This window comes from Echinops telfairi, unplaced genomic scaffold, assembly GCF_000313985.2.
Source record: "Echinops telfairi isolate 266 unplaced genomic scaffold, ASM31398v2 ScPeMD7_2573;HRSCAF=3158, whole genome shotgun sequence".
Classification (NCBI taxonomy): Eukaryota; Metazoa; Chordata; class Mammalia; order Afrosoricida; family Tenrecidae; genus Echinops; species Echinops telfairi.
The window spans coordinates 16,490,730-16,514,453 of NW_022106471.1; the positions used below are offsets into that span (position 1 = coordinate 16,490,730).

Genomic DNA, 23,724 nt, shown 5'->3' on the forward strand with positions numbered 1-23,724 from the left:
TCCTGGGCGGGATTCTGACTTAGAGGCGTTCAGTCATAATCCCACAGATGGTAGCTTCGCCCCATTGGCTCCTCAGCCAAGCACATACACCAAATGTCTGAACCTACGCACCCACCAACTTTCTTTATGCATTCTGAAAGCAGCCTTGCAATGGCCACTCAGAACTCTCAGACAATCCTCAAAATTATGGGGGGTTATTAGGGAAGTTAATAGATTACCACACGTCAAGACCATAAAACATTAAAGATTCAGTATTTGGTTCACAGCTGTCCCTCTCCTCAGGAAGAAACCAAGTCTCTCTCTCTCTCTCTCTCTCTCTCTCTCTGGTCCTTAGCCTCTCAGTCACGTGGGCTAGGAAGCTTGCCTGCTGTTCATTCTCATAGTCTCACAGTCTCACACCTGCCCCTCTGCTCTGACTAGGTCTTCTTGCCACAGTCGCTGGTCTCCTTATGGTGTCTCTGCTCTGTCTGCTGGTCTATGTGTCAGCCTTTGGTGCCTCTGGTCTCAGCTCCAGCACTTTAGGGAAGAGACCTCGAACCTCCTCCATTGATGACTCTTCCTCCTTAATAGTCCTAGGATCCTCGCCAGTGTCTGAGATGCCTCATACCCACTCTTGGCCCCACTAAACCCTCTACAAGTGCTCATCATGCCCTGTTTGCATGGCCTCTCCCAGGCATTTGGTGGGAGTTTCAAAGACAGAGCTAGAAGAGTCATTCCAAGTGATTTCCCCTCACCACGTACTGTCTTAATAGAATTTATCTCTGCGTTAGTGTGTGAGCCACAGGCATAGAATTTAGCACAATAGGCTTGTGAACACATATCCTGAAGCCAATGTGGAGATTTTAGGCCGTTTCTCAAGGTGCTTATGTCAACTGTGCCTTGATGGAGCGTTGGTATTTGATGTGTGTGAGTTCATGTTCAAGTTTGCTGCTACGACAGCACCTCAGATTCTCCTTTCTTCATGTTATAGTTGTAAGGAGGAAGAATCCTTTGAGTCTATTTCAGTCAGTAAATTAAGCCTAGATTTAATGGAGATTTATGTCACAAATGTCAGAACAACTACATGTACTTAGTGCCTTATGTGAAACTTAAATACTCCTTGACAAGATCTTGTGGAAAATATCATAGTATTATACATTTTAATGGAAGTACTGAATATTTTGTTTACACAATAGCTTAATGCGCTAGGAAAACATGACTGTTTTTATTACTCAGAAGCTCTGCTCTCGCATAGAACTATGGATAAAGACAACTTAGTGTTTTATGATAAAGAGTTTTTATCTTCTGTAGCTTAAAGTGAAGATATATTCATGTGTTTGTGATAAGTCTATTTGAAATATTTATAGGAATTAAAAGAAGACAATCAAGTTTTATTAGAAACTAAAGCCATGTTGGAAGACCAACTAGAAGGAACTCGAGCTCGTTCTGATAAATTACATGAACTAGAAAAGGAGAGTTTACAGTTAAAGGCTAAGCTGCATGATATGGAGATGGTATGTATCATGAGGTAGACCAGGCTTGCGGCCGCTAAGAAAAATGACCAAGAATAAGCTGACGTCTGCATAATTACAAGGGTGACTCGTGTCCTTGAGGCTCTAGCAGGGAGGAGAGAGCTAAGAATTTACCTGCTTCACACTCCATCAATACAGGATTGTAGAAATGTTTGTTTCTGTTAGAGGTGTATGATTTATTTTGTCCTCTGTCTTTGGGGGAGGAGGGGCAGGCTGTAAGTTAAATGTGTGCTCATACCTTAAAAATACACAAGTAAACATATTTGCCAAAAATGATGAGTTAGAATTCTTTTATTATATCACCAAAACACCATATTGTCTTAAGAAGGAACATTTTCACAGTGTCCCCAAAAGGATCCCAGGCACCTATAATAAGTACTGCTTTAAAACTATGACATTTTTAAGGAGCTCAGATTCCATTCTTACATTAATTGACTTCTGAAAAAAATAAAACAAAATTTATAAGTAGTAAAATATATTAGCTTGAAAAGTGTATGACCATTTCTGGTTTTTACTTTCTGTTCTTACTCGCCTACCTATGCCAATAACAGGAACGTGATATGGATAGGAAAAAAATTGAAGAATTGATGGAAGAAAATATGACTTTGGAAATGGCACAAAAGCAAAGTATGGATGAATCATTACATCTTGGCTGGGAGCTGGAACAGATATCCAGAACTAGTGAACTTTCTGAAGGTATTTCAAATGTTATATGTGAATGGATGACTGAATAAATTCAGTCGAATTGAGTAAGTTTCTGGACATTTTATTTCCGTTCTGCATTTCCCTCACCTGGAAATACCTCAGAAAACCAGCTGCCTTCTTGGATTTGATTTCTCACAGGCAGGTGTTACCTCATGCCTCATCCTGGTCCTTAGCTTTGCCTGGCTTACAACTCAGTGCCAGGAGTGCAGTGAAAGATTTAACCAGCTGTTTGGGCGGTGCAACATGTTAGTCTTACAAAGGCCCTCGAGTGCTACTGTAGTCATTTTATTTTGAGAAGTATATGCATCTGTCAGCAAAACAGTGAGCCCATGTTAATGAGTGAGCCTGTGCTTTGTCTAAGAGCAAAACCTAGTTAGGAAGCCAACGTGTGCATATGTTGTTAGAATAAAGGGAATTGAGGCAATTCATGATATGTGCCCTCAATACACAGAAGCCCTGGTGGCACGGTGGTTACATAGTGGGCTGTTAAGTGCGAGATCAGTACTTCAAAACTCCAGGCATTTTACTTCCATAAAGGGTGATGGTCCATCCAGAAACTCACAGGTGCCCTTCAACCTTGCTCTGCAGGCAGCGTTTCTGTGCGTCAGAGCCACTCAGGGGCAGCAGCATTGATTTGCGTGTGGCTTTTCATCAGTCTACATGCTAATTCCCATGATAGGATTTTACCTACTAACCCATTTATTCCCTGGAGATAATAAAAGGCCCCAGATAAAATGTAACTTTGGGGGTACTATATTGTTCCATATAAAATGTCTTAATTTAAAAAGTACCGCATTTAAGCAAATGGTTTCTATAAGAATAATTAAAATTATTCAACTAGTTAGCAGTTTCTTATCTGTTAAGTGGAGACTGTAATAGTTAAGTCCTCCCTTGGTTGGTGTGGGGGTTAAATTTGTTAATATTTTTTAGGAAGTGTTCCAAATGTTACCCTTACATCACAGTTTTTTTATAATGGATCATAGTTGGGGCTGTACACCTAGATACTCCTGTTAATTGGTGAATTTTTTTTGCCTTTAAAAAACCATACAAGTGACTTCTTTGTAGAAAATATGCAAAAAATGTGAAAAAATAAAAATCACTAGTGAATTTCTTAAATAATTTTTACATTTCAGAAAATTTGATAACAATCTTAAACACCATCGGGTTAAAGCGTATATAATTCAGATTACTTTTTTCCAGCTAAGATAGCACTTTCCCATGCTATTAAATATATGTTGTAGCGTCACTGAAGATTCTGTGTAGTGTGGCCTTACGCACCGTCATAGTAATGAGTGTTACTATTGTATGTCATGTACTGTAGCCCAGTCATGAATGTTTATTGTGTGCTAATGAGTCTATTCTACCAGAGTAGGACAGCCTCGTAGGTTATCCAAGACTGTCATTCTTATACGAGTAGGTGGTAAGTGACAGTTTTACTAAAGAAGATTTGGCAATAAAAAAATAAGTGACAGGAAAAAAAAAAGATTAACCAAGGGGTCAGGTAGAAAATGTTTTTGAAATGATGGCAACATATGTACAAGTGTGCTTGATACAATTGAATTTTGGATTGTTATAAGATCTGTAAGAACCCCCAATTAAAAAAAAAATTTAAAGAAAAAAAAAGTGGCTACTGCAGTATGCCAGCATTTTATGAAAGATTAGCACTATATCAACTAAAACAAAAGCTGGAAATAAAAATTGATGCTTTCTTAAACTCTGGGAGGTATTTTACTGTAAAATGTGTAATTATTTTAATAATTTAGAAGATAATATATCCATGTAGGGATATATGTTTTTATATGTGGTGCTTTGCTCTTTATGATGGAGAATTTCAAACATGCTTAAAAACAGACAAGAGAAATCCTTCTCTTACCTATTTCCCTTAGTGAAATATTTAGGATTTAGAAGTAAATTGTATATGTACTAGTTAATACTGTTATTTTTATGTCATCAAAATTTTCAATGAATCTGGTCTAATTTCTTTTTAATAATTACTTTTAGCTTACTGATGTTGAGAGGAGCATCACTTCCAGAACTAGAAACCAAGTTTTTGTGTTGAGAGAATGTCATGCTGAAATCTCTGTAGAAAGGCGATTTCCCTCGGCAATATGGAGTCGATGTGCTTCTTGTACTTCAGCATCAGTAGACGTCCTCCACACAGCCAGTGCACACTCTCCGACCTTCTCAGAGTCACATTGGTGTTTGCTCTCTTTGTGCTGCCCTCCTGTAATTGTTATGCAGGGTAACACAGGATAGCCACATGCTTACTCAATACACACAGCGTCAATGTGAGGCGCACAGGACTAGCACTAGTGTATTTCACATGAACAGCAGCCATAGTCTCACTTATATGAGTGACTTGGGCATTCGCTGCTAGATAAGAAATCTAGGGCTGGATCTCAGTCGTTATTTCTGTGCTTTAAACATCTTGCTTATGTACTCATGAAAATTGCAGGTTTAACCTTCTCTTACCCTATTTTTTTCCTTGTGTCTATCTCGTAATTTTATTTGTTTTGTAAAGCTAAGGACTAGGTGACACATATTTACATGCAATGTTTTAAATAGTAAGGAGTATGAAGTCTTACCAATCGTGTTTTTCAATATCACAGCACCACAGAAATCCCTGGGCCACGAGGTAAATGAGCTCACATCAAGTAGGTTATTGAAATTGGAGATGGAAAATCAAAGTTTGACAAAAACTGTGGAAGAGCTTCGGAGTAGTATGGGTTCTGTAGAAGGCAACACATCTAAAATCCTCAAAATTGAAAAAGAAAATCAAAGGCTTAATAAAAAGGTAAATGAAAATTTAATGTTTAATGTAATGTGTGAAAATAATTGTAAAAATACATGTAAGTAGGATGGTGGTAGAATATTATTTAGTTTGTAAAAGGTACCCTCAATAATGTTTTAACTTATAATTTTTTCCACATATGTGAACGTTGTAGGAAGAATGACCTCCTATGTATTGTTTACTCAGCTTCAACAGTTATTCACGTAGAGCTAGTATTTAATTTCTACTTCTGCCTGTTTTCCCCAGCACCACTAGATCATTTTGATGCAAATCGTAGCCATGCTGTCATTTCATCCTTGACTGTTTCCATGTAGATCCCCCAACAAGTAAGGAGTACTTCTTTGAAACAAAACAGTAACATTATCATACCTTTAAAAAAGGAATAATTACTTAAAAACACCAAACATTTGATCAATAGGCTTTCATTTCTCCAGTTTACCATTAGGATATTAAAACTACATTTTATTCTGTACTCACTGATATTCTTTGTTTTGCATGTTTGTACTGTTGTAAAAATACTTAATGACATTGCTTTTGTGATTTAATTTTTTCTAGGTTCAAATTCTTGAGAATGAGATTATTCAAGAGAAGCAAAGTCTTCAGAATTGTCAGAATTTAAGCAAGGATCTAATGAAGGAGAAAGCTCAGCTTGAAAAAACAATAGAAACACTTAGAGAAAATTCAGAGAGACAGGTAAGTAAGTCATTTCTGACTAAACAAAATAAACAAATACTATTTTAAACAAAATGCTTGTCACATTGAAAGAAAATATTTTAGAATTTTTAAGATTTTAAAGTAACGAACGCAGTTTAAGTTAACAGTAACTCAGTATCGTCAGCCAAAACAGGGCCAGGGGTTGACTGTGGAACAGACAATTGTTTATATGCAACTTCAGGTTGAAGCTAAAGAAAATGAAATTAAGTCCAGAAATAATACGATGATGAGTACTGAATTTCAAGAACATTTCAAGTACAGATTTGACACTGAACACTAATGACAGAAGACCCAATGAGCTGTGGGATGACATCAAGAACATCATACGTGTAGAAAGAAAAAAGCCATTAGAAACAAAGAGAAGAAAGCACAGACTAAAGCGAATATCAGAGGAAACTTCTCTTGAGCATTATATAGCTAAACAAATTTTAGAAATTATTAAGTCAAAGAGCTGAACAAGAATTTTCAGAGGATAGCTCAAGAAGACAGAGTATCATAATGTAATGTGCGAAAACTAAAGTTTGAAAGCCCCAAAGAAAGTACATGCTTAGCATCTCCTAAGCTGCAAAAATTGAAGAGAAAATTAAAATCCCCCATTCACAATGCAAGGTGTATGTATTAGTCTGGGTAGACTAGAGAAACAAATTTAGAGACACTCATGTACAAGAAAGCGCTTTATATACAAGAGCAGTCGTACGTTAAGAAAACATCCCAGCTCAGTCCAGATCAAGTCCATAAGTCCAATATTAGCCCATATGTCCAATACTAGACCATAAACTCCTCTTTAGACTCACGCAGCCATGCAATAATGCCGAAGGCAGGAAGATCACAGGCCACTGGGTGGAAAGTCTTGTGGATCCAGTGATCGTAGAAGCCTCTCAGCACTAGCAGAGCCCTCCTCATGGCTTCTCCAGCTTGCCGGGCTCTGGCTGCATCAGTGTAGCTCCATCAGGCTCGTTGTCAGTAAATGTCCCAGAAAGTGAGCAGTCTCACCTCCAGTGAGCTATTGATCTCCATAGCACCTCCAAATGAGGCCATCCAGCTGCGATCTCATTGACAGGCTAAACTCCTCCCCTTCTCTCTTAAGTCTCAAATTGACAACAGATTATGGAACTACCACAGAAGGTGTCCATCAGTAAAATACTGAGTGGTGCAGGAAGCAGCAAAGGAAGATGGAAAGAATACAAAGTCTCTGTATCAAAAAGAGCTAGTTTACATTCCCATTTCAAGAGGAAGATATAATTAAGAACCAGTGGTATTGAAGGAAGAAGTCCAAGCTGTACTATAGTCATTAGCCAAAAACAAAGTTACAGGAATTGATGGAATACCAATTGAAATGTTTCAGCAAGCATTGGAAATCCTCACTTGTCTGATAAGAAACCCATAATTGTGGCCATTCCAAAGAACAAAGACCCAAGAGGATGCAGAAATTGTCTATCGTTTGTATCGTACGCAAGTAAAATTTTGCTGAAGATCACTCAACAATGGTCGCAGTAGGATACCAAGAGGCAGCTCCTGGAAAATCAAGAAAGGTTCAGAAAAGGGCATGACACGAGGGAGATCATTGCTGACAACAGCTGGATGTTGGCTGAAATCAGAACCCCTCGGAAAGATGTTTGCGTGTGTGTGTGTGTGTGTGTGTGTGTGTGTGTGTGTGTGATATGAGAAGGCATTTATCTGTGTGGATCATAAACTATGGATAACATTGCACATAATGGCGCTTCTAGAACACGTCACTATTCATGTAGAACTTGTATATGGAAAACAGTCCGTCATCAGAAAAGAACAGAATACTACTCATGGTTTAAATTCAGAAAGAGTGTGTCAAGGTTGTATCATTTTACCATGCTTGACAATCTGCATGGGAACCAAATGAAAAAGAAGTGGACATCAGAATTGGAGGAAGGCTTAATAGCCTATGATGTACAAGAAATGAGGAAAACATGAAGCACTTGCTTTTAGAAATCAAAAACTGAAACCTTACAGTGGGGATTGCAACTCAACGTAAATAAAACCCAAATCGTCACAACTGGACCACTAGACGACATGATACATGGAGATAGAACTGAAATTGTCAAGGGTTTCGTTTCGCTAGATCCACAGTCCTTGCTCATGGAATCAGCCATGAAGAAATCAAAGGGCAGATTGCACTGGGGAGATCTGCACAAGACCTCTAGAAAGTGCTGAAGAGCTAGGATGTCTCCGCGAAGAGGAGATGTGCCTGACCCAAACCATGGTACTTTCAGTCTCCTCATATGCATGTTAAAGTGGAACAGTAAAGAAGGAAGACGGCAGAAGAACTGATGCATTTGAATTATGGTACTAGTGAAGAAAATTGAAAGTACCATGGACTACCAGAAGAACAAATAAATCTGATTTGGAAAAAGTACAGCCAGAACACTAGTTAAAGCAAGGATAGTGTGATTTTTATCTCACATACTTGGGGCATGTTGTCAGGAGCAGCCACTTTTTGAATTAGGACATTATGTTTGGTGAAGTAGAGGATTCATGAAAATTGACACAGTGGCAGCATCAGTGAGCTAAAGCATAACAATTATGGGGATGATGCAGGACAGGGCGGTGTTTCGTTCTGTTCCACATGGGCCCACAATAAGTCAGAACAGACTTAGTGGCATCTGCCAGCAGTAGCGCAATTTTTACCTCATTTCTATCCCATGTGTTTTAGAGAAGTTTAAGCAAAAGCTCAGAATTATTAAAAATCTCTTTAGTGCTTAATAATCTCATATAAAAAATCTCAAAGAACCAGGTCAGCCAGAATTGACTTGGTAACACCCCACAGCCACATAGCATTTTCAGTACCACTTGTTCTTTCAAGTCTATGGAGTAGGCCACAGATACAAAGTCTCTGAGTAGAATCACAGGTATCCAGCTGCACTCTGACTCTACTACTAAGAGAGACTCTGGCAGGAATCCTCGTAGATGCTGTCAAATCTGTTTCCAGAAGAAACAAAACTGGAAGGAGGGGGTCACTTGCCTTTTTTTTTGTTTTCTGTTGATTTATTAGAAGTGTGCTTTGCCTTATGTATTTTATATTGTCAAGTTACTACTCTGGCCACCTATATCAGATTTATCTTTAAGTATGGTAGTAAAAAATGCAGATTCCTTAGACCTATAGACCTACAAATTCAAGAGCTAACTAAGCAAGCTTCTTGAGAGACTGTTACACACACTAAGCTTTAAAAACCTTTATATTAGCCAACACTATAAATTGCATCAGTACTCAAATGTATTAGGTGATTTCGTTATTTTTGACAATTACTAATTAGAATTCTAAAAATTAGTGCATACATATAACTAAAGCAAAGATTTATTGAGGACTCGTGTATAGGCTTTTCAGAGTAAAAGTTACTTCCTTGAGGAGGGTTTGCGTGTTTTGCCTATATTCAGATTTGAATTCGAAGCATACTCCTGTTGACCATTGATTAATATTAAATCATTGTGCCATAACCACTTCTTTAGATTATGACCTGAACGTCAACATTCTGGCAATATAAAGACATCATGTTATCTCAGTAAATACTTGACGGAATTGAAAGTCAAATAAACATGGTTTATGCTCTGCTTCTATGCTCTGCTTTCCCTGTTAGTTTTGAAGGGAAAACTGTGTAATTGAAAATATTTTTACTCAATTAATGGATTCTAACTTTCTCCTCTCTTCTTTGAATTAGATTAAAATACTAGAACAGGAAAATGAACATCTGAATCAAACGGTGTCCTCCCTGCGGCAGCGCTCCCAGATAAGTGCGGAAGCAAGGGTGAAAGATATTGAAAAAGAAAACAAAATTCTCCATGAGTCTATCAAAGAAACAAGTAGCAAGCTAAGCAAGATTGAATTTGAAAAAAGACAAATTAGAAAAGAACTGGAGCATTATAAAGAAAAAGGAGAACGGTCCGAAGAACTTGAGAATGAGTTACATCATCTTGAAAAAGAAAATGAATTGTTGCAGAAAAAGATAACTAATTTAAAAATTACTTGTGAAAAAACTGAGGCCTTAGAACAAGAAAATTCAGAGCTAGAAAGAGAAAACAGGAAATTAAAAAAAACATTGGATAGCTTTAAAAATCTGACTTTTCAGTTAGAATCCCTGGAAAAAGAGAATTCCCAACTTGATGAGGAAAACTTGGAATTGCGACGGAGCGTGGAGTCCCTGAAGTGTGCAGGCATGAGAATGGCCCAGCTACAATTGGAAAATAAAGAGCTGGAAAGTGAGAAAGAACAATTGAAGAAGGGGCTGGAGGTCATGAGAGCATCGTTCAAGAAAACAGAACGTTTAGAAGTTAGCTACCAGGGTTTAGATACAGAGAATCAAAGGCTACAGAAAGCTCTGGAAAACAGTAATAAAAAAATCCAGCAGTTAGAGAGTGAACTACAGGATTTAGAGATGGAAAATCAAACACTGCAAAAAAACCTAGAAGAGTTAAAAATATCTAGCAAAAGACTAGAACAGCTAGAAAAAGAAAATAAGTCATTAGAACAAGAGACCTCTCAACTGGAAAAGGATAAGAAACAACTGGAGAAGGAAAATAAGAGACTCAGACAACAAGCAGAAATAAAGGATACCACACTAGAAGAAAATAATGTAAGAATCGGAAATTTGGAAAAAGAAAACAAAACCCTATTCAAAGAAATTGGGGTGTGTAAAGAGTCCTGCATTCGCCTGAAAGAATTAGAGAAAGAAAATAAGGAGCTTGTGAAAAGAGCGACTATTGATGGAAAAACGCTGGTAACATTACGAGAGGTAAAAGCATTTGGCTAAGTTTCAGGAAATATTTTTTTAATAATCTTAAAGTTTTATCAGAATCCTTCGGTAATTTTTATCTTAACGTACAGTAGGAAATTGGAATGTCGAGAAGGAAATTGGAGTTAGAAGTAGAATCATTTTTTAAAATAGCCCTTGGGATTGCTGTGCATTGGAATTGACTCCCTGGCAGTTTTGTTTCGTTAAACAAGAGACCTACAAATTCTGTTTTGTTTTATTTTTACTGTAACAAGGTTTACAGGTGGCATCTGAATTAATATATTATGATTTTAAACTTTTATTTCAAGTTATTACTAAAATATGTGAATAAGACTCACTGTATACATATTTTAAATTTCTTTACATTGAGTTTTAATCCATACTGAAGGTTGCAGTCTGATCTTCATCAGCAAATGCTTCAAATCCTCTTTGCATGCAGCAAGCAAGGTTGTGTCATAGCAAAGGTTGTTAACAAATCTTCCTCCAATCTTAATGCTGAAATTATATTAGGCCACCTTCTTGTGTTATTTGCGCAGCATACAGATTGAACAAGTGTGGTAAGAGAAAACAACCCTTAGCCATACCTTTCCTGACTTTAAACCATGTGTAGTATTCCCTTGTTCTGTTTTTGATCTGTGCACAAGTTCCACATAAGTCAACGAGATCTTTTAGAATACCCATTTTTCTTAATGTTATCATACTTTATTATGATCCACACAGTGGAATCCCTTTGCATGTAAAGATCTGACTGGTATTCTCTGTTTTCATTCAAGATCCAGCTGACATCGGCAATGATATCCCTTGTTCTGAATTTCTGGCAGCTCCTTATTGGTGTACTGCTAAGCAAACATTGTTTAATGATCTTTAGTTCAACATTTGACTTGCATGTGATAGTACTGATGTTTACTGTTAGTTGGTTTCTGCATTATCTCGGGTCATGGGCACAAATAGGGATCTCATTCTCCCAGTTACTTGGCTCAGTAGCTGTCTTCCAGGTTTCCTAGTATAGACAACTTGTTGAAACATTTCAATTGCTATTCCACCAATTCCTGGGGGACCATGTTAGGCTAATGTCTTCTCTGCATCTTTAACTTCTTCAGTACCAGTGATTTTTGATCCTCTATCTCGTGAAATGACTGTGAATGTCAACAAATTCTTTTGGTACAGTGACTGTGTTTTCCTTCCCTCATGCACTGCTTCCTGCATCTTTCAGTATTTTGCCCGTAGAATCTTTGAATGTAGCAACTCAGGGCTTGATGCTTTCCTTCCTCAGTTCGTGCAGCTTGAAAGAGGTGCTGAGTGTGTTCTTTACCCATGACTTTCTAACTCCAGATCATTGCCTATTTCTTTATAACCTGTGTCTTCTCACGCTGCCCTCTGACATTTTCTGATCAGCTTTTTTACTTCATCATTCTTCCATTTGCTTCAAGAGCAAGTTTCAGATTCTCCTTTAATTTCTTGTCTTTGTAATGGCCTTATTCACATATGATGTTCTTAATGTCATCTCGCAGCTCGTCAGGTCTTCTGTCGTTAGTGTTAATGCTTAAAATCTCTTCTTGTTATTGTTGGTTTTATGTTCTAGACACATTCAAGTGGGATGTACTCAATGTTATAGTTTGGATCTTATGGACTTGTTTTAATTTTCTTCAACTGTAACCTAAATAACCAGTCTGTCCCACAGTCAGCCCCTGGCCCAGGTTTGGTGGCTAAGCTTTTCTCATCACTCCTTGTCCGTGTATTCTGTTTGATTCCTGTGCATTTGTAAGATGCGGGTGTACAGGCTCCATTTATGTTGTTCAAATGTATCCAGATAATTATCCTTTCACAGGCAGGTTATAATACAAAATAGATATTGAAATGTTTTTGGCAACGAATGTGGCATTATTCCTCTTGAATTTGTTGTTCCTGGCCTAGTAAGCTTATGACTTATAAAGAATGGTCAGTGTAGTCCATTTCCGCTCACTAATGCCTGGGATGCTGATCTTTATGCGGTCCATTTCATTTTTGGTGATTTCCAGTTTTCCTGGATTCATACTTCATACATTCCATGTTCCAATCTGTAATGGATGTGTGCAGCTGTTTATTTTGAGTTATGCCCTGTCTGCAAAAGTCAGGCTCCGTCCCCCTACATTTTTCCATCCCTATCATGTTGAACAACAACTCTACTTAAAGGAGTCACCTCTTCCCATTATATTTTGAGGCCTTCATCCTGAAGGACTCGTCGGGCATTATGTCTGACCATGTTTCATTGCTGTTCATAAGGTTTTCAGTGACTCATACTTCAGGAGTAGATGGCCTGTTCCGTCTTTGTAGTCTGATCTTACTCCGGAAGGTCTGGTGAAACTTGTTCACCTTGGGCGACCCTGCTGCGACTTGAATACTGGTGGCATAGCATCCAGCAACAAGCAAACCACCGAAGCATGACAAACCGACAGATAGTGTTGGTGCTACGCTATAGGTGAGACAGTGTCTGCTTGCTGGCAGGAAGTCCCGTTGAACAGTCTGCGTGTTTACTAGAAGACTGTGCCCAGAAAACCACACCACTTACCCTAGTCATTTCCAGCTCATTGTGACCCCATGGATTGCAGACCTGCACTTGTTCCACAGGGTTTCAGCTTTCTTTTGAGGTGCCTACGGGTAGGTTTGAACTGCCAACCTTTGGCAAGTAACAGCACTAGAACCAAGGACAAGGGGACCTAAGAATTTCATTTTCCCTTGTGTTGCTTTATCCCTAAACTTCTAAGTACCCCTTAGTCATTCCGATCATTATATTGGGGCTTCCTACACTGGGAGAAAGGGGGGCTTGTGATGGAAAGCAGTGAGATTTGTCCAGTAGACAGTCAAGGGAGGAAATGCATGTTGACGTTCTAGCTCATTATTAAGGAGTGGATGGCTTTGTCCCCACCACCACACCACCCAGCACACACCAGCCTAAGAATGATTATGCACAGGTAAAGAGTTTCTACGTATTTTACCTTTGCATTAAAAGAAAGTATTTATGGAAGAGTGGAACGGATGCTAAATAACTAGGTCATGACTTTGTTGTTTACTCATTTTCTTTAATAGTAAAGGTTTAACATTTCTATCTTTACTGGTTTGAGTTATATGAGGGTGATGCTTCAAAAGGTTGCTGGAAAAAATGAAATTGAAAGAGAATGGAATTTTTCCATGAACTTTTTGAATTCTCCTTGTATGTATTCCTAGAGTGGAAGTCGTTGGGGTCTTGGTTGAGTTGTTAGATGTTTTATGTTCCTGATATTTATATGACTTTTGCATTTTCTTTCAAATAAGGATTTGGTAAGCGAAAAATTGAAGACTCAACAAATGAACAATGATCTTGAAAAGTTAACTCATGAGCTTGAAAAAATAGGGTTAAATAAAGAGCGTCTCTTACAAGATGAACAGAGTACTGATGACAGGTGGGTAGTAACGTTGTTTGACAAACAGTTCAGTTTTTGCTGCTGTTGTACAAGCATGTCGTGGCCATAGAAAACAGCTATGAGGGGGCTTTAAAATAGTAGAAAAATTCCAATATCTTTCCATTACGTTTTCTCCATGGCCTTTTAAAATTCCCCCTGTTGGTTCCTGTAATGGCTGCTTCCAGGAAGTAGGCAGTGTCGTGTGGGACCGCTTAGCTTCTGCACCTGAGTCCCTAGAACGGGGTGTGTAAAACCAGATAGAATTACATATATCTGCCCCTCCATTTCTTTGGAACCATCGGCCTCGAGATCCAGCCACCGCAAGATTACAGCATCAGGCCCTCAGCTTCTACCCAGTTGGTGTGGGGCCTGATTTCACTGCTCTCCGTGCTGCCTGCAGTGGAAGTAGTGGAAGCAGGAGATGCGATTGCTCTCGTTAGGAGTGGTTCTTAGCGTTACAGGGATCTGTGCTTGTCTAGCGGTGTATGCACGAAAGGGAAATTGGCAGATGTGGCTTTGAAGGGCCTCCTGAGTCAAACCTTGTGCTATTGAAATTACTAAAACTGACCTTCTCTGAACATTCCCAAAGATGTAGATAGCTAATAGGGTAGCTTTGCCTTTTAGATGTTTTCCTCTGAATGGGAACAAATTGATGTATGTTCAATGGGGGAAGTGTTCTTGTCACATCAAGATGTACTGGACAGTGCAGGCTTTAGGTTTGTATTTGCTGATTAGAAAGGATGTGAGAAAAATAACATAAGACTGAACCTGGCTTGACAAGTCTCGGGGCACATGAAATACGAAGGAACCCCTTGTCCAGAATCCTGGGAAAGCAGTAGCGTTTGGTCTTAATTACTGCCTCTTGTTTCACTGGGTTTGTGTTTTGTTCTATCCAAAGTTAATGTTATACTCACATATCAAATACAATCCAAAGTTGAAATTTTTATTTCTTTGGAGGGAAAATGTTTAGAAAATTCTATTCATTTCTAATATTGAAAAGTAGAAGTGATTTATGTTTTAAAAACTTTATATTGAACATTGAAATGGAGAAGAGATTTATTGTTTTAAAAAGCAAGCCTGTATATTAACTGTGATTAACACCCTCATAATGAGAACTGCTATATTAAATCTAAACCCACTATGTTGGCAGGGGGGAAAAAAAGTCCCGTATTACGTATGTTTTTTAACTGTTGTTTCTGGTCCCTTTCCTCCTTTATAGAGAGTTTTAAGGAAAATGTAAGAATCAAGTAGGTAAATGATTAAATTAATCTAATATCAATGCAAGGTAACAAAACAAAAATAAAATGTTTAAAATGGGAGAAAAGAATTCTACCCAAGTAGCAGAAGCTTTGGAGTTGTCATTATGAAAATAAAATAAGGAATTTAACAGCATCTCCTTCTGTTAAATACACAGTCAATTTACCTAAAAGCTCATCTTCATCCATGCCATGTAGTTACATGCCTGTTCAGTTTTTGTTTGTTGTTTTTGTGTATATATAAAAGGGTGGACTTGGAAGTAGACAGATTTATTCATTTTGTGTATAAGTGTGTACATGCACAAAACCATTAACTATGCATCTACTCTATAAATTTCCTAACTCTTAATGCTATTTAGCACTTCTACACAACCTTAAATTTGAGGTATTACTTGCTGATCATCAAGTATGACAGACATGATAATCTTTCCATTGAATCTGGAAGAGCAACAGTAGTATGCTAGATGAAAATAATGGGGGAGGAAGGATATATGATGCAGAAGACAGAAGCAGTTAGATAAAAGCATAAACTTTGAAATAGATTGCTTTGGAATGACTTTACTACCTTGAACTAAAAGTATGCCCTGATGTCATGTTTAAACTTCACAGCATTGTCTCTTGGAAAATTGTCTGTGTCAGCTCAGATTGACAACAGTAACCCTCCAGCGTGGGGGCAAAGGCTACATGAATGGTAGTGGGACAGTGGGGGTAGAGGTAGTGAGAATGCTGACACCAATTGAGGTATCTAAAAAAGCAGAAAAGGTAATGTTTGCGCAATTCTTAGATGCTTTGAAAGGAGCATTTTAAAAGGAGTGGTTTAGGAGCCTCAGAAAGCTACTGTGGTGGTATAAGCCAAATGCAGTTCCTTCATTTATTCTGTCAGTACTAAGGAAGTTGTGAGGCAGTGGTATACGGAGATGATGCTGTGTGTTGGGCTGAAGCTTATAGAAATAGGACTGAGAGCAGTTGTTAATTAGATTAAATGTAAAGGGATTAGGAAAAGGAATGGTCTTAAGCCACTAGGTCACCTTCTCTCTCAGATGGTGATTTGGTCTTTTATGTCATAAAGAAAATAAAAATTCATAGTCATAAAATACTTTATTGTTCCAGCCTCTTCCCCTCTAATCTCAAACTGGGTTCCTAATTCCTTTATTAGTCTAACCTTTCTAACTATGTATCAGTTTCTGCGCCCTTTGAAGATACAAGGAGCCCTGGTGGCTAATGGGTTATGCATGAGACTACTAACTGCAAGGTCAGCAGTTCGAAACCACCAGTTGCTTATGGGAGAAGGATGAGACTTTCTGCTCTTGTAAAGAGTTTTTTTAAAAACTCACTGCCTTCAAGTCTGTTCTGACTCATAATGACCCTTTGTGTTTCCAGGGCTATACATTTCTATGGGAGTAGAAAGCTTCATCTTCTGCATAGGGGCTGGTGGTTTTGGACTGCTGGCCATGAGGTTAGCAGTCCAGCACATAACCCACTAGGCCATTAGAGAGCTTCTGTAAAGAATAATTGTCCCACTGGGGCAGTGCTACTCTGTCCTGTGGTGGTAGTATGAGTCGGAATCGACCTGATGGAGTGAGTGAGTGAGTCCTGCCACTAAGGACTATGCAGTCTATTTATGGAACTGGCATCTAATTATTCAACTTAGTGACAGAATTATAAAGAGTATGCTGTGTGAACACTCTTTTCTATCTCGTTCACTAGTTTTTTCCTGTCAAAAGAACCATAATGGTGAAATGATTAAAGCACTAATACAAAGGCCAGCAGTTTGAACTCGCCAGCCGTTCCACAGGTGAAGATGTGGCGGCCTGCCGCTGTAAGGTTTACAGCCTTGCAGCCCAGTGGAGAGTTCTACTCAGACCCCAGGGTTGCTCTCAGTCAGAATTCATTCCCCAGCAGGGTTTGCTTTTTCTCCCTCGGATTCTCCTTCAGTGCAGTTACTTCCTAGGGTGCGTAAGTCCTCAGCAGTCATCCTGCATTCATTCTGTGCTGAGCATTCCCATCTGCCTGTCAGTATCCACAGTCCTCCTCACGGGACGTATCTCTTTGGAGAGCTAGTTATAACAAGTTCAAAAATTAGATTCAGTACATGCTTTTAAAATATTTAGAACAGATGTCAAAACGAGTAAGGTTTGTTCTCTGTATCTACCCAGTAAGTAAGCTTAAAATTGGGTTGAGCAGAAGATAAATGTGTAAAAATTAATGACAATAAGAAACCATGTGGTAAAATGTCCCCTAACTGTAGGTTTTTATTTAGTTGTATCACCAGGGTCCTTAAGTATAAGAATTTTGTGATTTATGGAATTATGAGAATCTGAAATTAACTCTGTACTATGAAGGAAAAAAGCCTTCAGGAAGTGTCAAGTACTTGTTAAAGGTCTTTGTACAAACCTTTACTCTTGATATCATAGGCAAATGCTATATTATATACCGAATCTGTCCTCTTTTTTTTTAAGTCATTTTATTGGGGGCTCTTACAATTCTTGTTACAAACCATACATCAGTTGTATGCAACACATTCGCACATATATTCCATCGTTCTTTTCTAGACACTTTCCATTGAGACCTTGGGATCAACTCCTCTGACTCTCTGTATTGCTTCTGTTCTAGTAAAGCTGAAAGGAATAATTGGGGACTTAGAAATTCCAGATAATTGTTTTTGAACATTAATTGTTTCTCCTGACAGCCCAGGCTGTAACCTAGAGCTCAGTTTACTAAATAATTTGTGTTAGTTCTTGTGCGGGGATGCATTATAAAGATGAGGAAAAGGAGGGGGGCGTAAATCAATCTGCCTTTAAAAAAAACACAATTATATAAGACCAATTTATGTATGTGACATTGTCATCTATGCTCATGAATAATTTTTTAAATAATGTTCTGATCTCCAGTGATTACCTATGTTACTTTTATACTTGGATAATAGGTACAAACTTTTGGAATCAAAATTAGAATCCACTCTAAAGAAATCTCTAGAAATAAAAGAAGAAAAAATTGCAGCTTTAGAGGCTCGATTAGAAGAATCCACAAATTATAACCAGCAGTTACGCCAAGAACTTAAAACAGTAAGTAATTTTCTTGTAAATCATTGGCGTTACCTTTTTATATTAAGTAGAAAATAAAACTGCGAACCTTGTTTCCATGAAGACTTAGCATGTATCTTTATAAAACAGAGAAGCATTTTAAACATGGTGATAGTCATATAGCTATGCTGTACGGGGAGGTCTAAGAGATCGTGGGGAAGTAACGTATTATGGAAAGCACATGCATAGTTTTCCACCAAAATAAACTCAAACTAACTTGTCATAACGTGTGAACCAGGTCTTTATTTTGAAGTACTCAGCAGGGTAAGCACCCATATTAGAGCAGTGTGAAATCTGCTCAAATTGAAGCGAGAACGAACAGCACGTTTCTGATGATAGTTGGATGGAAGAATGTCAGAGTCGCTGATGCTTTTCAGAAAGTGTATATGGACTCTCTCCCTCCAGCTCAGCACTTTGCCAGTGGATAACTTCGTGTAAAGAAGTTATGAGACATGTTGAAGATGCTGCACAAAAGGCAGACTGTCCACAGCGATTGTGAGTGAACAGTCATGTCCCTGCCCTCATCCACAGCAGAAACACCAGCCTTCTGCAGCTCACTGGCTAAACCGTTCTGGCTAAACATTTCAGGTTGAACTCCCTTTCTGCTCATTGAATGCTAACGCCCAGATAGTTGCTGACCAGAGCAGAGCTTTCTATCAGAATTTTCAGCACGTGGAATCAAGGTGCTGTAACATTTCTTGCGAACATTTTAACAGGAGAGGCAATGTGGCTTTTTGACAGTACGACCCTGAAGACAAGCCAGGATCAACCAAGAAGGAGAAGTGATCCCGTCAAGAGCAAAGGGCATGGCAACAGTTTTGGGGGGATGCATTCTTTTTACTGACTTTCTGAAGTGCCAAAGAACAGTAACAGCTGCTGCTTTTTGAGAGAGTTCATCAAAGTTCCACCAGCAAGTGCTTCTCCGCTGACTGTGCTCCTGCTCGTTTGCCGCTTCAGGGCAGGATTATCAAGTGTGCCATGCCTTACCCTCTTGGTCTGGGTCCTTCTGACTTTATTGTTGTTGTTGTTTTCTAATCTTAGAGCTTCTTTAAGATACATCCATTTTTCTTCAGACTGCAATGGCAGGGTTAAATTCCCAGGGCCTGCAGATCTTTAGGGATGGATTAAATGGCTGGTGGTATCATTGCTTACAAAAGTGTCTTGACCTTGATGGAGCCTATGTTGCGGAATAAGGTTACATTTCAATCCTGTATTTCCATAAACTTTTGAAACCCATCCTGTTTCCTGCATATGTGTTATGTTCCAAGGTAGAGCATACTGGAATTGTGGAACTGTTGCTTCCCTGGGAGTTCTCAGTGTGATAACTAACACTATACTCTGGCGCTCTGTTTGTGTTGAGAATCTAGGTAAAATTTTGATAGCTATAAATATGACATTGAAGCTTGGACAAAATATGTGAAATTGATCATATGTCATGTATAAATCCATAACCAGGTTGATACACATGGTTAAGTGCTTGCCTGTGGGCTGGAAAGCTGGCACTTTGAACCCACTCGGAGGCACTGCTGAGGACTGGCCTGGAGGCCTGCTCCGTGAAGGTCACATCTGGAGAGCCTGCGGCTAGGTCCTATCCACCGACACACGGAGCCGCCGTGGGGCAGGATCCACTAGAGAGCGACTGTCAGCAGCCAGGTTGCATGAAAAAGAACACTCATATCTAATAACCAGGAGTGTGTGAGAGGATATCACCTCAGACACTGAAAGAATGGCAAGGGAGTGGCAGTACAAAAAAGATAAACTGACACAAAAAGAAATGGGATTAATAATGAAAAACCTTTCTGGTTGATAAGAGTTGTATGAGCCCCTAATAAAACTATATGAGAAAAGAAAAACCTTTCTGGTGAAGAGAAATCTAGACCTACATGATTTTCCTGGTGAATTGTGTCACGTATAACACTAGTCTGACACTATTTTAGGAAGTAAGAGAGCAGGTTACACTTCCCAAATTCATTTGATGGGGCAGACATACCCAAACAGCAAGTATCCAGGATAAACACAAGGAAGCATGTACGATGTAATGAGAACCCTTGGAAACGGGAATGCCATGTTCCTAATTTAGAAGACTTGGTATTGTTAAGATGGGAGTTCCCCTCAAGTTCATCTGATGTTTCAACATCATCCTTAACTAAAATCTAGTAAGGTTTATGTTTGCTTTAGAAGATAAATACAAATATATCATTCCTACTGCCATCAAGTCAGTTTTGATGCATAGCACCGTCTATAGGACAGAGTAAAACCTAGGATTTCCAAAACCAGACTACTGGGAGAGCAGACAGAACCATAAATGAACAAGTTTTTACAACAGCTTAATTCATAATAAAAACTGAATCCAGCTGGTCATTGACTAAACCAGTGTTGCTGTGTCTGTACCGTGGAGTTCCGCTGCCACTTTCACAACTTAGAAACAGCTGAACAGGGTGCACAGGAGGGAGAAAAGATTACACAATTTATATACAGTTTTAGAGTAGACTAATTTTTGGTGAAAGTAATAAAAATGAGAGATGCGAAATTAATGTAACAGTATAAAATTATGTCCTGGATCTTGTTATTGGGATGCTGAACTATAAAACCTGGAAAATCAGGATCACTTGCCAAGCTTTAAATTTTTAGTTATATGCATCTTTATTCTTTAGTTTCACCTCATTACTGTCTGTCTAAATAGTACCAATTTTGGTTTAGATATAAACTTTTTTATAAAGTTTGCCTTAAACAGTGAACTATTTTAGACATGTTTATCCTTGGCTTAATATAGCGTTCTTGGTAAATCCAGATGTTTATAATATACACCTTCTAGGATAAAGGAGTGGTTCAGGATAAGTATAATAATAAATTTATATTAAATGGGAATTATTAAATTCATTATGATAATATTGGTACTGTAAAAAAGATTGAGAAGAATTGATGCCGTTGAATTAAGGTGTTGGCAAAAAATAGTGAATGTTTCCTTGGCCTGCCAGAAGAACAGACGACGCTAACACAGCTCGAATGTCTGCACCTCGCAGTAGGATGGCAAGATACAGTCTGGACATGTCAGGAGGGTCGTGCCCTGGAGGAGGACGCTGTGCCTGCTGGAGTCGAGGGGCAGCGCAAGAGGAAGGTCCTCAACGAGATGGATTGACGCCTGGGTTCCTACCACTGTTCTCAAACAGACCAGTGACTGTGACGGTGGCACAGAATTGGGGGAGGTGTCACACCACTGTAAAAGCAGCAGCAGTATGATCAATAAGTTGCTAGTTTTTATCTGGCTTTTAAAGTAGAATTTGATTATAATCCTATTAGAAAACCCTGAATGAGATATATTCTTGAATTGCTCATTCCTTATAAGTTACAGTAATCATGTGGTTAAAGATAAAGTCATTAATGTATTAACATTGCTCATTCCTAGCAACATAATCTTTTTAAAGGGAAAGATGTGCATACGGAAATTTAATTATCTGTCACATTATTGTATATTTCAAATTTTCATTTGTCCTTTACATAGAGATGCCTGTGCGTTTCCCAAATTGGCTAGAGATGATTCTACAGAAGTTGCTAGTATTTAGTAACATGTCCAATCAATTTATTCTTTAAGCTTTTGTCACAATCAGTAGGTTCTGAAAGTACAGACTATTGGAACACAATACATGAGCAGTGTGTACTTAGTATTTCTAGGAGGAAATCATAGGCACTTTAGGAAGCATAAGCTGATCATAATGGGTGACAATTGCTACATATCATCACAATTTTAAATGAAGTGTGCCTCACATTCCAAGGACCAGTGTAGAGTTAATTGTGAGAAATAAAACTCTGGAGATTTTTACCTGCTCAGTAAATGACTTTAAATGATATTTCAGGTGAAAAAAAATTATGAGGCTCTCAAGCAGAGACAAGACGAGGAAAGGATGGTGCAGAGCTCCCCGCCGGTGTCTGGGGAGGCTCACAAGTGGGAGCGGGAAACCCAGGAAACCACGCGAGAGCTACTGAAAGTGAAAGACAGGCTCATTGAAGTCGAAAGGAACGTAAGTAGTTATCATTCTAGTAGAAACGTGGTTATTTAGACGTAAAGGATTGTTTGGGTTAGAAATAGCAATTTACCTAATTAGGTTGGTCAGCTTGGTTCATTTTATACTTCGTTGACTGGTTTATAACAAAAATATACTTTTAAAAAGACTGAAGAACTAGTAATTCAGTATTCTTTTTTCTCTCACTCGTATGTGCCCATCGGCAAGCTGTCAACTCTATCTTGAAAGTAGAACCCACGCCTTTCTGCTTCTTTCCATTTCTCCTGCTTCCACTCTAATGAGTGCACTGGACTCCTGTTTCCTCCTGACTGGCCTCCCCTCCCACTCTCGGTCCATTCTAAAACAGTGCATCGCATTTTCTCTTTCCTACTTAATTAAAATCTTTTACATTCTGTCCATCTCGATTGGCTGAGATCCCACCTTTGTGACTGTGTCCTGTAAGATCATCTCTGTTGTTGCCCCTGCTGTAATGCATCTCTGCCTTCTTAACCATACCACTCCACTCCTCCACCATCCCCTTCCGACATCTGGGAAACACTCAAATTAGTGGCTGGCACATGAGTAAGTTAAGGCCAGCTTTATGGTGTTCTTGGCTTGTTCCTGCCTCTGGGTCTTTCTCTTGGTTTCTCTGCCTGCACCACAGGGTGACTGACCTTCCATCTTCTTTCCTGACCCTTTCCCATAGGAAAGGAGCTCTTCCCAGCCCAGACCAGTCAGGATCACGCTGCCATGTTGCATTATTTTTTTTTTATCAACAATTGTTTGTCTACTAAGAGGAAAGCTCCCTGGAAACCTCTAGCCTGTGTTTCTCGCCGCTATGCCTCATACGTAAATGCGTGGCAGACAATAGGCACTTAGTAAATATTCACTGAGTGAGTTCAAGAAATATTTGACATAAACAATAAGCAAATAGTTCAGCAAATCTCCTTCCAGCTTGAGTGAGCTCAAGGAACTTCCAAGCTAACTAATGAAATAATTGTGGGGGTGGTAGTTGTAGCTTTTAACATAAAAATTAGTATAGACGCTCATTAAAGCTGTAATGATTACTTAATTTAATAAAAAGCAATAGATACTTCATTTAAAAACTTTAAGCCATAAAGCCAACAGTTTTTTGTCACAATTTTGAGTTGCACTCCTCATATAAAATGACCGTTGTTAACATTTTCTTGTGTATTTTCCCCAAAACAATGCCTTTTCAAATTTATACCTGTGGTAATATATGTAATGTTGTGTTAGTCTGGGTAGACTAGAGAAACAAATTCATAGACACACCAGTGTATAAGAAAGAGGTTTTTCCAGGGACAAGGGAACAACAAGCGAACCAAATTGGTGGGGAGGTGGGTGTGGGAGACCTGGTAGGGCATGATCAAGGGGAATGTAACAAACGGGAAGTGCTGAAATCCTGGTGGGGACTGAGCATGATAGTGGGACAGGAGGAGAATCAAGGGAAATAGAGGAAAGAG

At 38.8% G+C, this 23,724-nt stretch overlaps 1 protein-coding gene across 1 annotated transcript in view; it reads left to right on the forward strand.

Annotated features, from left to right (window-relative positions):
* CCDC88A (coiled-coil domain containing 88A) overlaps positions 1-23,724 on the forward strand; it is a 111,561-nt gene that overhangs the window by 57,526 nt on the left and 30,311 nt on the right. Inside the window, exons 9-16 of the mRNA XM_045294099.1 lie at positions 1,347-1,493; positions 2,063-2,207; positions 4,826-5,010; positions 5,563-5,700; positions 9,411-10,481; positions 13,773-13,900; positions 18,083-18,221; positions 22,094-22,258. Of these exons, the coding sequence (XP_045150034.1) occupies positions 1,347-1,493; positions 2,063-2,207; positions 4,826-5,010; positions 5,563-5,700; positions 9,411-10,481; positions 13,773-13,900; positions 18,083-18,221; positions 22,094-22,258 (2,118 nt within the window). The remainder of the gene's footprint in view (positions 1-1,346; positions 1,494-2,062; positions 2,208-4,825; positions 5,011-5,562; positions 5,701-9,410; positions 10,482-13,772; positions 13,901-18,082; positions 18,222-22,093; positions 22,259-23,724) is intronic.